Here is a 14,959-nt window from a genome sequence, read left to right on the forward strand (position 1 = left end):
GTTTGGGGGCTGTAGGCTCCTCCCTGCCTGTTTCTTCAGCCTCATCACACAATCCTCTTTCTATCTCTTACTCTACTGAAGTGTTGGCAGCCTCCAACAACCTCCTCTAGTCCAAGTTCTACCATCATACCATTTCCTTCCTTATCTAATATCCACAGAGCATCGAGTGTCTGTTGCAAACCAGGTATCTAAGATGAAGCAGTACAACCCAAGCTGCCCAGTGATGGCAGACGCTGCAAAAATATGAATTTGCAATCAGTCTCTATTTTGTGTTTCCAGTAGAACTGGAAGAATCTGATTCTTCTATTTTTATTTTTGCTGCTTTTGAATGACTGTAATGTGGCACCATTAATTTTTTTTTTCTCCTCTTCCTTGGCAGCATCTCTTGGGCAGTCAACAGCAGTCTTCTGTCCAGCTCTGGGTCTCCTTTGGCCGGAAGCCCATGCGAGCAGCCCAGTTTGTCACAAGACATCCTATTAATGTGAGTGGGGTCTGCTTGAGGTTGGGGAGAAGTGTCACTGTCTTTACGCAGAGGTCAGAGGAAGGGTGTTGCAGGGATGGCCTGCTGGAGTGGATATTTTATGGAGCCTCCCTGAAGTCACTTTCCAGAGAGGTCTCTAGAGAGAGCAGTTTCACTTTGGCCATCGTGGTCTGTGTTTCCCACTTCACTGAAGCAGAGCTGAAGGAGAGTCTTAGTTTGCTTTAAGTGCAGCAGCACTGGCAGAGAGAGGTTGGAGCCAGAGTCAGTGCCATCTGAGCAGTGTACCAGTACTGAAGCAATGGGAAGTTTGTGCATGATAGGAATTTTTTTTATTGAGTACCTGCTGTATTGCTTGCAAGGGGTGAGTTCCAACAGGGGATAGGATTTGGGTCCCACCTTTTAGAAACAGGTTGGAGAGACTATGAACTGAGCAGCAGAAGAAACCACACATAAGCAAGTGCTTACATGTGCAGCTTTATAACATGAAGATGGATAGGAAAGAGCTGCATGGGATGGGGTCATTAGAGGAGTTGCCACAGAGAGAAGGTCACAGGGAAACGTCTTGACACTGGCAGTTGGCTTGATGAAAGGTAAACAGCTCACTGACTTACCTTCCACCCAACGAATGGGATCATATGGAGAACCGTCTTGCCAGTTCTCTGCTAGTTTCTATGGATTCTGCCTTCCTTTGGTCACCTTAGGGAAAATAAAGCGAAATGCATTAATCCATATTGTACTTTGCACGAATGAAAGGTCTCATGGGAAAATGAGGGAGACATTATTAACAGAAAGAGGTTTGTAGGTCATTTGTGCAGTGCAGTGGCCCGTTATTTTGTGCCCCGTTTGCCAGTAAGGGGCCCGCTAAGCTGCAGATCCGCCTCAGGTTCTCCAAAGGGAAAGTCGCCAAAGCTTCTTTGCCAAGGTTAGGGAGCTTCCTGTGGGCTTTAGGCACACATTCGTCACTAGGACATTTGAAAGTCATTGCTTCCGTGTGTATAGAAAAAGCCCACAGGGCACATTTGTTTTCTGACATATCTTTTTTGACTTCTGATTCCAAAGGAATATTACATCGCAGATGCCTCCGAGGACCAGGTGTTTGTGTGTGTCAGCCACAGTAACAACCGTACCAATTTATACATCTCAGAGGCAGAGGGGCTGAAGTTCTCCCTGTCCTTGGAGAATGTGCTCTATTACAGCCCAGGAGGGGCCGGCAGTGACACCTTGGTGAGGTAAGGAGACCGTGAGTCCTTCTGCCTTCTTAGGCCAACACAACCATTAGCTTCTCTCTGGTTCAGTGGTTTGCAGCATTAGCTGCACACGTGGATTCACCCGGGAAGTTTTGGAAATCCAATGTCTGGCTCACGTGCCCGGGGATCACCGTGGGATGGGTTTGGGGTGTGGCCAGGTTATGAGGATTTTAAGAAGCACCCTAGGTGATTCTTATGTGCAGCCAAGTCTGGAAACTACAGCTCTAGGTAACATTTAGGGTCAGAGCTACTGTGTTAATCAATTCCTTGAGCTCCTTTTGTTCAGTGTTCTGGTTTTGTGGTTTCTGAGCATTGAAAAACAGCACTTGGAAAATATCAAGTCAGTGAGAGCTGGCATATGCGGCCAGTGGATCAGGTTAATTGATGTCATTACTCTTTTTTTTTTTTTTTTTTTTTAAGAGATAATTGCAGTGTTTTGTAAGGAAAGGCGCCAACGTCGTTGATCTTTTATCTGTAAATCATGTGTTTAGAGCTGTTTTGCAGTCCAGCAGTGAGCAATATCTGAGCACCACACCCATCAAGGGGTGGTGGAGGACTTGGGGTTTGGGAGGGATGAATTGGTTCTTAAGATCCTTTCAGGACCATTTATTCTGATTTGTCGTTTGACAGCCAGACTTGGGTGACCTGTGTGGCTGTGGTTAGAGTCCCCTCTGCTCTTGGAAAGAGGCTCCTGCGTGAAGCTGACTGGTCTGGGATGGGGTCTGGCTCTCCAGCCATGACAGCCAGGTCTGAGGGCATGCCTTTGTGCCCACTGTTTCTGGGCAATTCATTCCACTGTCAGTTTATTCACAAGTATGCTGCTGCTCTCTGCCAGAGTGTTCTCGGTATAGCCACAAAATAATGTATGAAGCAATAAAATATCAGAACAAAGTCCCTCTTCCATGGAGTTTATATTCTAGTTGGGGAAGATAGAATATAAGCAAGTATGTGATCTGCCTGCTAACATGTTGAAAAGAAAAATAAAGCAAGATCAGGGGACGGGGGGTTGCAAGGGTGTTCTTTTATTCTACTGGCTGCTTCAGGAGGGGGACATTTAAGCAGGTGCCTGGATTACATGAGGGAAGGAACCAGGCAGAAGCCTGGGCGAGTAGCACTGCAAGCAGGGCAGACAGGAAGCACAGTGACTCTGAGGCTGGACTGCACTGGTGTTTTAGGAGCAGGGAGGAGGCCAGAGTGGCTGGAAGGGCTGAAGAGAGGGAGAGAGAAGGAAGAAACAGTACCTAAGAGAGCAGGGCTCAGATCCTATAGGGCCTTCAGGGGCTTGTAAAGAGCTTTGTTTTTTTCTTTTTGGTTGTTGTTTTTTTGTTTGTTTGTTTTTGAGATGTAGTCTCGCTCTGTCGCCCAGGCTGGAATGCAGTGGCGTGATTTTGGGTCACTGCAGCCTCCGCTTCCTGGGTTCAAGTGATTCTCTTGCCTCAGCCTCAAAAGTAGCTGAGATTACAGGCGTGTGTGCCACCAGGCCAGGCTAATTTTTATATTTTTAGTAGAGACAGTACCATGTTGGCCAGGCTGATCTCAAACTCCTAACCTCAAGTGATCTGTCTGCCTTGGACTCCCAAAGTGCTGGGATTACAGGTATGAGCCACCACACTCAATCCTGTTTTTTCCTTCTAAATGAGATGGAAGGTTTAGACCAGGAAATGGACATGATCTGATTTAACCTTTTCTTTTTTTTCCATTAAAAAATTGTGAATCGCATTATGTAATGAAAAGAATGTAAAACATAAATGAATAGTGTTATAAATAATTATAAGTGAGCCCTCATGTGGCTTATCTTTTACAGAAGTTATCCTCAATGCTGTGTGGGAATTTGACTACTGTAGGGGACAAAGGCGGGAACAGGAAGACTAGTTGTGAAAGGATTGCAGAGATACAGGCCAGTAGGGATGGATGTTGGCTGGACCCAGGGTGGTGGCACTAGAGATACTCGAAATGGTCAGACCCTAAATATATTTTTAAAGTAGAGCCAGTGGGATTTGTTGATGGATGGGAACGAGGGGTGTGAAAGAAGGAGGAGCCGGGGACTGCTGCTGCTTCACCTGAGCTGCCTGTAAAGAGACGGCCACACAGGGAGTCAGGGAGATCTGGGGCAGGGTTAGTATTAGGGGGAGACCACGAACTTGGTTTGGGACTTACCTGGTTGGAGAGGCCTACTGGATATCCACGTGCCCAGCTTTCTACCTGATCTCTGATGGTGCTTTTCCACTTCCTGTTTCTTCTCTTTTGGAGGCGCTGTCATCTTTTATTCCTTTCCTCCCCTGACACAGACTCATGGATTAATTATTATTTAATGTGTTATAAACCATTCCTGCCATGATTCGTTTTGATGCTCAGCTTGTCCTGGTTTGGTCAGTGGCAGATCCTACCTCCTTCAGGCTGGTTCTTGTCATTTTTTATTGAAAAAATTATTGACTGGGCGCGGTGGCTCACGCCTGTAATCCCAGCACTCTGGGAGGCCAAGGTGGGTAGATCAGGAGGTCAGGAGATCGAGACCATCTTGGCTAACATGGTGAAATCCCATCTCTACTAAATATGCAAAAATTAGCCGGGTGTGGTGGCACGTGCCTGTAGTCCCAGCTACTCGGGAGGCTGAGGCAGGAGAAACGCTTGAACCTGGGAGGCAGAGGATTCTGTGAACCAAGATTGCGCTACTGCACTCCAGCCTGGGCGACAGAGCGAGACTCCGTCTCCAAAAAATACATATTATTTATTGAGGTGAAATGTATATAACATCAGCTTAGTCATTTTAAAGTAGGCAATTCGGTGGCATTCGATACATTTACAATCTTGCGCCACTGCCACCTCTGTTTAATTTCATGGCCTTCTCATTTCTCCAGAAGAAAACCCCATGCCCATTAAGTCGCTTCTCTCCACTATCCCCTTCTCCCAGCCCCTGGCAGCTGTCAGTCTGATTTCTGTCTCTGTGGATTTTTCCCTATTTTACAGGGTGTTTCATATAAATGGAATCATACAATAATATGTGACCTTCTGTGTCTGGCTTCTTTCACTTAGCATAATGTTTTCAAGGTTCATCCATGGGTACCATAGATCAGTGCCTCATTCATTTTAATGGTGAATAATAGTCTCCTTTTTTAAATAATTAAAATAGTGAATCACTGTCCCTCAGACCTCTCACTGACGCTTTAATCTTTCTTTTTTCACCATTAAAAGCCCCTGGTTATGAAATGGAAAAGTCACAGCTTGCTAAATATTTTCTTGTCTTCCGCATGTGTCAGATATTCAGGGTGAATGTTTCATGCTGGGACAGAGTATGAGCCAGAAGCCAGAGCGATGGCCCTTTGCAGAGTTATGAAGGCCTCCCCTCCTTGCCTGAGTGCACAGTCCAGTGAAGAAACTGGAAATAGATTCACGTCAAGAGTCATAGACCAACGTCCTACTCAGTTTTCTCATTCTTCTCAGATTTTATCTGAGGACTAGAGAGGTTCCGTTGTACTCAGCTGAGTGACATTTTGTCATCTGCATCACGATCTCAGCCGGATGAAATGGGATAAAGGTGAATTAGCACATCACGTGGGCAGGCTGGTTTAGAGTAAACTGGTGTGTGAAATGAGCAAGTCTTTGAACTGAATAGGAAAGGATGGTGTGTGGGAACTGCTTCTGATTTACTTAGGGAAATGGAGAAAGAGCTCTTTCTAGGGAATGACCCTGGCCCTGCTGGGATGTGCCAGGTGGGAGTCTCATGGAAAGCACTAGCTAGATGTTGGATGCTTTGGAGGAACTAATGTGCTGAGGAGATGTCAGGCCCGCGGGTCACCTTAGGGAGGGGCACGGGCCCAGTTGGTGGGGGTGTTGTCAGGGCGTGGATTCTGCACTGAGCGGGGCTGTAGGGGACCTGGTGAGCTTCCTGGTAAGCCTTGGCCCTGGGTACTCTGGGAAGAAGGGGAGAAGTGCCTGGGGGAGGGCCAGTGAGGATAAAATGGGAGAAAGTGGACTCTTAGAGAAAGTGCTTAGGGTGGGGCAAATTGTTGTAGGGCAGGTCAAGTGGGGGAAAGAAAAGGATGGGCTGGGACTCCTGGTGGAGGAGCATGTGAGATGCAGGAAGACAGGCTTCTGCCTAGAAGTAAAAGATAAAACTCCAGGAATCCGACTCGGGAAAGAAACAGAGCTCATCTAATGAGAGAAACTCAGACCTCCCAGATAAGTAGAAGAAGCCCATAACTGGTGGGGTGACAGTTTATGATGATAACCCCCAGAGAGGTAGAGCAGAGGTCAACAGAGAAGGAGGGAGAGAGACCTTCAGCTGGTTCCTAAGAAGCCCCTGAAAAATAACTGAACTAGACCTAAGGAAACCGCATGTCAGAGAATTTGGTCTCAGCTCCAGCATTTCATTCAGCGTTGTGCTCAGTCCCGCAGCCTGAAGCAGCTTTGGTGGGGCTCCTAGTGTTCCTTTTCCTGCCTCAGAGGTTGTCTTTTGGGTCTTTCTGTCTGATGTGGCAGGGCAGTCCTCCAGCTGAAGAGATTGTGTGGAGACGGATGACGGAGGGCAGCGTTTCTCTGCTTTATTGTGTAGCCAGTGGCTCAGAACCCCTGAAATAAAGGGCAAGCTTCCAGTCTTTTTTCTTTTTCTTTTGTTTTGAGATGGAGTCTTGCTCTGTCACCCAGGCTAGAGTGCAGTGGCACGATCTTGGCTCACTGCAACCTGTGCCTCCTGGGTTCAAGCTGTTCTCCTGCCTCAGCCTCCCAAGTAGCTGGGACTACAGGCATGTGCCACCACACCCAGCTAATTTTTGTATTTTCAATAGAGGCAGGGTTTCACTATGTTGGCTGGGATGGTCTCGATCCCTTGACTTTGTGATCCCCCCTTCCTCGGCCTCCCAAAGTGCTGGGATTACAGATGTGAGCCACCTCACTCAGCCAAGCTTCCAGTCTTAACAGCCACGTATGAACCCTGGTTACAATTTCTCAGAAATCCGCTCTATTTGTAATGCTTGTATCATTTTAGCACAAAACCACTTTCCTGTGGCATTAGGGTATCAGCATAGTAGATAAAGCCTGGGAAGGCCGTATTCTCTTCAGAATATAACCCCAAGCTTTCTGGAGCCATCCTTGCTGTATGTACAGTTTCTTCAGGAAGGAGTCGACAGGTTCTGCTGAGCTTCCTGACAGAGGACCCTGTGGGCTTCTATCTGATCAGAGTGTTGGATAATTAGATTGTAAGTACCTGGAGAGGGGCTGTGTAACCCTGAGCTGTGTTCCTACAGATTGGGTTGAATTTTAAGCCTCAGCACTGTTATTAGTGTCTTGTAGGTCTGACTTAATGATATCTGTTTTTGAAGGCTCACTGGAGGATTTGGAGTCAATTTCGATAGTGATGTAATAGATGTGACTCTTATGTCAACTTTTGTATGTTATAGTCATCATTCTAAACCCCCTGTTAGGAATTGTTGATCAGATAAGCCTTTTGGCCCTAAAAGTTGAAAAGAAACAAATTTTTTAAAATAGCAAATTATCGGGCTGGGCATGGTGGCTCACGCCTGTAATCCCAGCACTTTAGGAGGCCGAGGCAGGTGGATCACTTGAGCTAAAGAGTTCGAGACCAGCCTCGGCAACATGGCGAAACCCCATCTCTAGCAAAAAATTAAAAAATTAGCTGGGCGTAGTGGCACACACCTGTAGTCCCAGGTACTTGGGAGGCTAAGGTAGGAGGATCATTGAGGATCATCTGAGTCTGGGAGGTCGAGGCTGCAGTGAACCGTAATCGTACCACTGCACTCCTGCCTGGGCAGCAGTAAGACCCTGTCTCCAAAAAAAAAGGAATGAAGTACTAACAATGTGCTATAACGTGGATGAACCTTGAAAGCATTATGCTAAGTGAAAGTAACCAGATACAAAAGACCGCATATTGTAGATTCCATTTATATAAAATATCCAGATAGGCTAATTCATAAACCCATGGAGCAGATGAGTGGTTTCCAGGGCTTGGGAAGGGAAGAGGAAATGGAGAGTGACTGCCAGTGGGTATGAGGTTTCCTTTTGGAATGATGAAATGTTCTGGAACTAGATAGTAATGATAGTTGCCCAACTTTGTGAATGTGCTTAATGCCACAAAATTGTGTACTTTTAAATGGTCAAAGTTTATGTTATTTATAATAACAAGCAAATACCAATTCAGGTTCATAGCTGTTTATTTTCATATTGTAGGTATTTTGCAAATGAGCCATTTGCTGACTTCCACCGAGTGGAAGGATTGCAAGGAGTCTACATTGCTACTCTGATTAATGGTTCTATGAACGAGGAGAACATGAGATCGGTCATCACCTTTGACAAAGGGGGAACCTGGGAATTTCTTCAGGCTCCAGCCTTCACGGGATATGGAGAGAAAATCAGTTGTGAGGTATTGATGTTTTAATCTTGTTTTGCTTTTTGATATAAGGGAAAGAGCCCTACTCTGTGGTAGTTTCCTATGTCTAGTATTAATCGAAAAAATACAGTATCACATAGGATTCTATTAATATCACATGGAGCAGACTTTTATCTGTGTTGCTACATTTGGAGTTCCCAAACTCTGCTCCAAGGTCTCACTACCACTTCTGGGCAGAAGCAACTCAGGAAAAAAAAAAAAAAGTAGTATTCACTTTTAGTACTACTTGTTTAGTTAGACCATTACTTGGTCTTTTGGATTTTTGAGTTTTGTTTGTCCATGGTGGGCTATGCGGACACTCCCCTGTATGATATATCTGTGGCCCTTGGGAACATTTCTTTGAATTTACTTCTTGGTTTTTCTTCTCTATTTAGCAATGGGTCTTGGCTTACCACATCAAATCTAATTTTGGAAAGAGGCAGCCTATAAATAGATATAGACAAATATCTGGGTGCTTCCTCCTCCCTTAGTAGTGTCTTCTACAGCGTCTTGGTGAGATCCTGTGGTGGTTGGAACTTGGGTGTTTTTGAGTGTGCTATGGGGGTCAGGCTTTAGTTAAATTGAATTAATGGTGTCACTCAAATTCAGCTTTTTGTTTCCCTGACTGAGCAGTTTATTTATGAACTACAGGACAGTTCATCAGCTTTCAGTTTCTTCTTCTGAGTTTAGGTGGTGGAAGGAATGCATAGGAAATGGATAAGTCTGATTACCTGAGGATAACAGGAACTCTTCAATGAATAGACTTCCTTGCAGGCAGAAAAGCATGAGTCACAAAGAGGAGTGAGCAAATAAATATTTCTTTGACACCCAGCCTAATTTGTTCCAGTTTTCATTGGTCAAACTGAGACTCTAGCCAGACAGATACTTGTTAGAGATCCTTTTGTGACAAAAATAAGTAGCAAATAATCCAGCAAACCTTGCTACTATTTTTACCTGACTGTAACCACATAAGCACGTAGTTCTCCTGTGCAGAACCCTGGCCACATCTAAGTAACACTGAACAAGCTCTTCTGACCAGGAGAACTGAGTGTGACCATATGGCAAAAGGCGTTGTCCTGATTGCTTGCAGAGCTACTAAAATCTGGACATGAGTGATGGAAGCCAGATTGAATCACTTGAAGCCTTGCCCTGTATACGTACACCTTTGTGCAAATGTAAAATACATGGCAAAAAATTTAATGCCTGTCCTTTGGTTTTTATATCGCATTGATACTGTACATCAGGGGAGCTTATCCATGAGACTTATGACCTCTGATTCTTGGTCTGTCTTATGACAGAATTGCTGGAATCATATTTGAAATACATCTCTGACTTAGAAAGTGTATATGACAAAATCATTTCATTTCTCTTTAGTTCTGAGTCACTTGAGAGGATCTCTGAGTGATAGGATGAGATGATGACTTTCCCATCTACTCGAGATGACACTGATTTCTAATTGTTATTCCCTGAGAGTCTCAGAAGGCCTTTCTAAGTTGTGATTGTTCTCTTCTTCCATGGGACATTTATGTGGGTCCAGATGGTCCTCTCTGTCTGGGGGGTGTGGGGACAGCTGGGCTGTGAGTCTGGTTTCCTCTGGGCCAGGCCTCCTTGCCCCGTGTCAGCTGCAGTGCCTTCACACAGGCCGCAGGGTTTACAGGGAGCGCTAGGCATGGTATCACGTGCTGACACTGCCTGAAACTTTGGTCGTATAGCTTTCCCAGGGCTGTTCCCTTCATCTGGCTCAGCGCCTCAGTCAGCTCCTCAACCTCCAGCTCCGGAGAATGCCCATCCTGTCCAAGGAGTCAGCTCCGGGCCTCATCATCGCCACTGGTAAGTGTGCGTTGCCTGTTCTCACAAGGGGTTCGGCTGTCTGGTGATACGCAGCCAGATGCAGAGTGATCACCCACCTCTCCAGCAGTAACCACTCTTCGTGGTTTGAAGGCATTCTTAGTTGCTAGATACTACTCAGAATTTCTGGCTGGGCAAGGTGATTATCTGACATACTCTTGAAATTAAAAATAATTATTTCTCTTGCATTTTAGGTTCAGTGGGAAAGAACTTGGCTAGCAAGACAAACGTGTACATCTCTAGCAGCGCTGGAGCCAGGTGGCGAGAGGTCAGCCCCCTCCGCCAATCCCCTCCCCTCCACCCTGGTTCCCGTTTGTGTGAGAATGCAGACTGTGCCTTGGCATTTCAGGGACACATATGGTCCATGGCAGAGACCAATAATGCCAGAAATGACTATAAAGTAAAGACAGGTACCTGAAGTCACTGATTTGTATCCACAGTTACTTTAAATTAAAAACAGACCTTTGCAAATGTGTGAATTTTACTTAACGTTCTAAGATTATGAGTTCTATGAGGGCAAAGACAGTGTCTGTTTTACTGACTTCTTTATCCTGAGGACCTAAGAGTGCCTGGCATGGAGTAGGGGCTCGGGGCATATATGCTACATGTATCAGCAAATTACAACGTAGTGGTATCAGCCCTGAAACCGGCTATTATTATTATTTTGTATATTATTGACATTGAAATGAAGCCAGTCCTTGCTGGGCTGTGTTGTGTGGGCACTTTCATCTCATTCTGTGCTATGGAAGTAGACTCTGTTTTTGCCTTAAGGTTGTGTAACTAGTATCGATCCTGATTATACCAATTCCTATAGTGGGGCTAGTTCTCTAGTTCCAAAATGCTAATTCATCTTCATCTTTGGGCATTAGAGAATTTCCAAACTTGTTAAAAAAAAAAAAAAAAGTTGTTTCCAGCCTCCCATCATTGATTAAGGCCAAGGACGTGTGTTTGGTCTCGTTCTATAGGGGTTACTTTCAGGAGTGACCCTCTAATTATGCCGGGAGCCACTAGGGTGAAACCCAGTAGATCCCTTGACAGGATGAGCACGTTGTCTTTGAGCAGCCACGCAGGCTGGGCAGCCTAAGCAGCATGTCAGGAGTGATGTGGAGTCCTCAGAAGAGCTAGCAGACATAGTTCCCATCCACGTGGTGCTTTACTGGGAATGCACCGTGCTCACCTTGATATTTGAATAGGTAATATGTAAAGCAGTAATAAAAATACCAACATTCATTTGGCACCTCGCAGTTCATGGAGGCCTGTCACAAGCCTTCTCTCACTGTGGCAGGGCTTACCATCCCTCCCGAGGAGAGAGATGAGGCTCAGACACCGTGTACTGTGTGTGGGAAACAGGAATATGCATTCAGATGAGGCAGGTTGTTAGGGCCATTGTGATCAGAGTGCAGACAGTTTGAAGGAGAATTTTCGGGCTGTCCTTGTCCAGCTCCCAAGGGAAGATTAAGCAGCTGCCTTCCCCTTTCGTGGAGCTGGACGCTGCCTTTGAAATGGGGTATCCTCTTCTCTGCGAATAGGCCTGTGGTTTGTTTGTGCCTTCTGCTGTTGGTGTAATCTGGGATTTGCACATCTGCAAGTGATTTCCTTCTGGGTAGAAAGCAGTGTCTTGTTCCTCCTCCAGTGAAGTGGTATCGTCTGGCGATTACTGGGGCAGCTGTCAGTGCCTCCCTCCACACACGCCTTGTGCCTGCCAAGAAGCAGCCAGTGCATAAGAGACCTTATTTTGGGACATAGCAGAAAACTAACTGGGGGATGAAAAGATTGTGAGTTTATCTGTGTGAGTGGGCATCTGAGTCCCCATGGGCAGCCTTCACTTTAGAGGGACAATCTGGGCTGTGTGCGGGAGCAGGTGGTGGCAGAGGAAGAGGCTGTAGTGGACAGAATGCTGCCTGGAGCACTGCTGATCGTAATTCTGGTTTTCTTTTCCTCCTAATTAGTTGTGCAAATTCTCTGATCCTCGGAATTCCTTTTTTTGTGCTTTTTCCTTTTTTAAATAATTTTTATTTCTTTTATTTTTAGCTTTTTTCTTTATCAACTTCATTGAAGCAGATGAAGGTACAGTACACGGCACATAGTTAAAGTGTACGGTGTGATCAGAATTAATTATGGTCACCACAATTAAGAAAACAAACATTTCCATCTGCAAATTCTCTGATCCTCAGAATCCCTTTTTTATGCTTTTTTCTTTTTAAAATAATTTTTATTTCTTTTATTTTTAGCTTTTTTCTTTGACAACTTTACTGAAGCAGATAAGGGTATGGTACACTGCACGTATTTAAAGTGTACAGTTTGATCAGAATTATGGTCACCACAGTTAAGATAACAAACATTTCCATCACCCTCCCCGAGGTATCTTTGTGCCCCTCAGCAATCCGTCCCACTCTCTACTCTTGTCCTTGTCTGCTTCTGTTGTTCATTGGCATTTGCTAGCATAGGTTATTCATTGACATTTTCTAGAATTTTGATAAGTGGACTCACACAGTATATACTCTTTTTGCCTGGCTTCTGTCACACATCACAATGATTTTGAGTTTCATCCAAGTTGTTTCGTGTATCAGTTGTTCTTTCCTTTGCTAGTCGTATCCCATTGTAGGGATATATCATAATTTCTTTATTCATTCATCTGTTGATGAACATTCCAGCTTTGCTGATTACAAATATAGCTGTTATGAACATTCATGTGCATATTTTCTTCATTTCTCTAGGGTGAATACTTAGGAATGGAATAGCTGGGCAGCATGGTGGGTGTATATTTAACTTTTTAAAGAACTGCCAAATTATTGTCCCATTTACATTTCCACCAAACAGTATGTGAGAATTTTAATTGCTTCACATCTTTGCCAACACTTGGTATGATTAGTCTTTTTAATTTTAGACATTTTAATAAGCATGTGATAATATCTCATTGTACTTGTAATTGGCATTTGCATGATTATTAATGATTCTTTTCATGCACTCATTGGCCATTTTAAAATACGGTTGTGAAGTATCTGCCCAAACCTTTTGCCTTTTTGAAAAAATTGGGTTGGTCTAGCACAATGGCTCTGCCTATAATCCCAGCACTTTGGAAGGCTGAGGTAAGAGGACTGCTGGAGCCATGAGCAATATAGGGAGAGCTCGTCTTTACAAAAAATAAAAATATCCAGGCATGGTGGTGCATGCCTGTAGTCCCAGCTACTCAGGAGGCTGAGATCAGAGGGTCACGTGAGCCCTGGTGGTTGAAGATGTAGTGAGCTGTAATTGTGTTGCATTTCAGCCTGGGCGGCAATGGAATGAGAGCCTGTCTCAATAAATATATAAATAAATTTTAAAAACTAATTTTAATAATTGAGTTGTCTATCTTCTTTGAGTTGTAGGAGTGTTTTAAAAAATATGTTTTGGTTTCAAGTCTTTTGTGTGATGGTAGATACTCATTTTTTCCATATGGAGATCTAATTGATTTAGCACCATTTGTTGAAAACACTTCTCTCTTCCCCATTGAATTGCCTTGGTACCTGTTTGAAAATCAATTGGCCATATATGGGCCAGTTTTAGGCCAATTGGGTCTATTTCAGGACTTTATTCTGTTCCATTAATCTGTCTGTCTTTTCACTAATACTAAATTATCTTAATTTCCAAAGCCTTATAGTAAATGTTGAGATCAGGTAGGGTAAGTCCTTCAACTTTGATCATTTTACAAATCATTTTCGTTATTGTAGGTCCTTTGTATTTCCTGATACATTTTAGGATCACTTGTTAATTTCTATGAAATCTGCTGGGATTTTTATTATAATTGCCTTGAATTTGGAGGAGAATCGATGTGTTAATACTATTGAGTCTTCTGATCCATGAATACAGTATCTTTTTCCATTTCTTCTTTAATTTCTCTTAGTATTTTGTAGTTTCCAATGTAGAGGTCCTGTACATCTTTTATTAGCTTTATTCCTAGATATTTTTATTTTTATTTTTGGTATTACTGTAAATGGAATTGTCTAATTTTTGCTGTAGTATGTAAGAATACAATTGATTTTTAATATATTAATCTTGTATTCTGTGACCTTGCTAAGGTAATTCATTAGTCCTAGTAGGTTTTTAGATTCTATGTAAGCAATCATACCATTTGTAAAGAGTGGCAGTTTTATTTCTTCCTTTCTGATCTTAATGTCTTTTATTTCTTCTCTCATTCTTCCCTTCTTTCTTGTCCTTCTTTTTCTCTTCTTTCTTGTCCTTCTTTCTTCTTCTCTTTCCCTCCTTCCCTTCATTTTCTCCCTTCTGATTTCTTTCATTCTCCTTATCACAATGGCTAGGACCTCTATACAGTGTTGAATACGCCAAGACCAGGTCGGTCGGGGAGACCCTAACCCAGCAGTGCTAAAGGAATCAAAGACACACACGCAGAAATATAGAGGTGTGAAGTGGGAAATCAGGGGTCTCACAGCGTTCAAAGCTGAGAGCCTGAAACAGAGATTTACCCACGTATTTATTAACAGCAAGCCAGTCATTAGCATTGTTTCTATAGATACTAGATTAACTAAAAGTATCCCTTATGGGAAACGAAGGGATGGGCTGAAATAAAGGGATGGGTTTGGCTAGTTATCTGCAGCAGGAGCCTGTCCTTAAGGCACAGATCGCTCATGCTATTGTTTGTGGTTTAAGAACGCCTTTAAGTGGTTTTCTGCCCTGGGTGGGCCAGGTGTTCCTTGCCCTCATTCCCGTAAACCCACAACCTTCCAGCACGGGCGTTAGGGCCATTATGAATATGTGACAGTGCTGCAGAAATTTTGTTTATGGCCAGTTTTGGGGCCAGGATATGGCCAGATTTTGGGGGCCTGTTACCAACGGAATAGGAGCAGTGAAAGTGGGCATTCTTGTCTTGTTCTCTCTCTCTGGGGGAAACAATTCAGCCTTTTTACCATTAACTATGATGTTAGCAGTAGATTTCTTTATCAACATTTGGGAAGTTCCCTATTATTACTAGTTGTTGAGTATTTTTTTTTATCATAATCAGAT

The 14,959-nt window shown here is 43.9% G+C and overlaps 1 protein-coding gene across 1 annotated transcript in view; it reads left to right on the forward strand.

The window, feature by feature from the left end:
- SORL1 (sortilin-related receptor, L(DLR class) A repeats containing) overlaps positions 1–14,959 on the forward strand; it is a 184,301-nt gene that overhangs the window by 66,604 nt on the left and 102,738 nt on the right. Inside the window, exons 8-11 of the mRNA XM_011964986.1 lie at positions 1,541–1,710; positions 7,912–8,104; positions 9,823–9,940; positions 10,153–10,226. Of these exons, the coding sequence (XP_011820376.1) occupies positions 1,541–1,710; positions 7,912–8,104; positions 9,823–9,940; positions 10,153–10,226 (555 nt within the window). The remainder of the gene's footprint in view (positions 1–1,540; positions 1,711–7,911; positions 8,105–9,822; positions 9,941–10,152; positions 10,227–14,959) is intronic.

Source organism: Mandrillus leucophaeus, unplaced genomic scaffold (assembly GCF_000951045.1).
Source record: "Mandrillus leucophaeus isolate KB7577 unplaced genomic scaffold, Mleu.le_1.0 Scaffold71, whole genome shotgun sequence".
In the NCBI taxonomy this organism is placed as follows: domain Eukaryota; kingdom Metazoa; phylum Chordata; class Mammalia; order Primates; family Cercopithecidae; genus Mandrillus; species Mandrillus leucophaeus.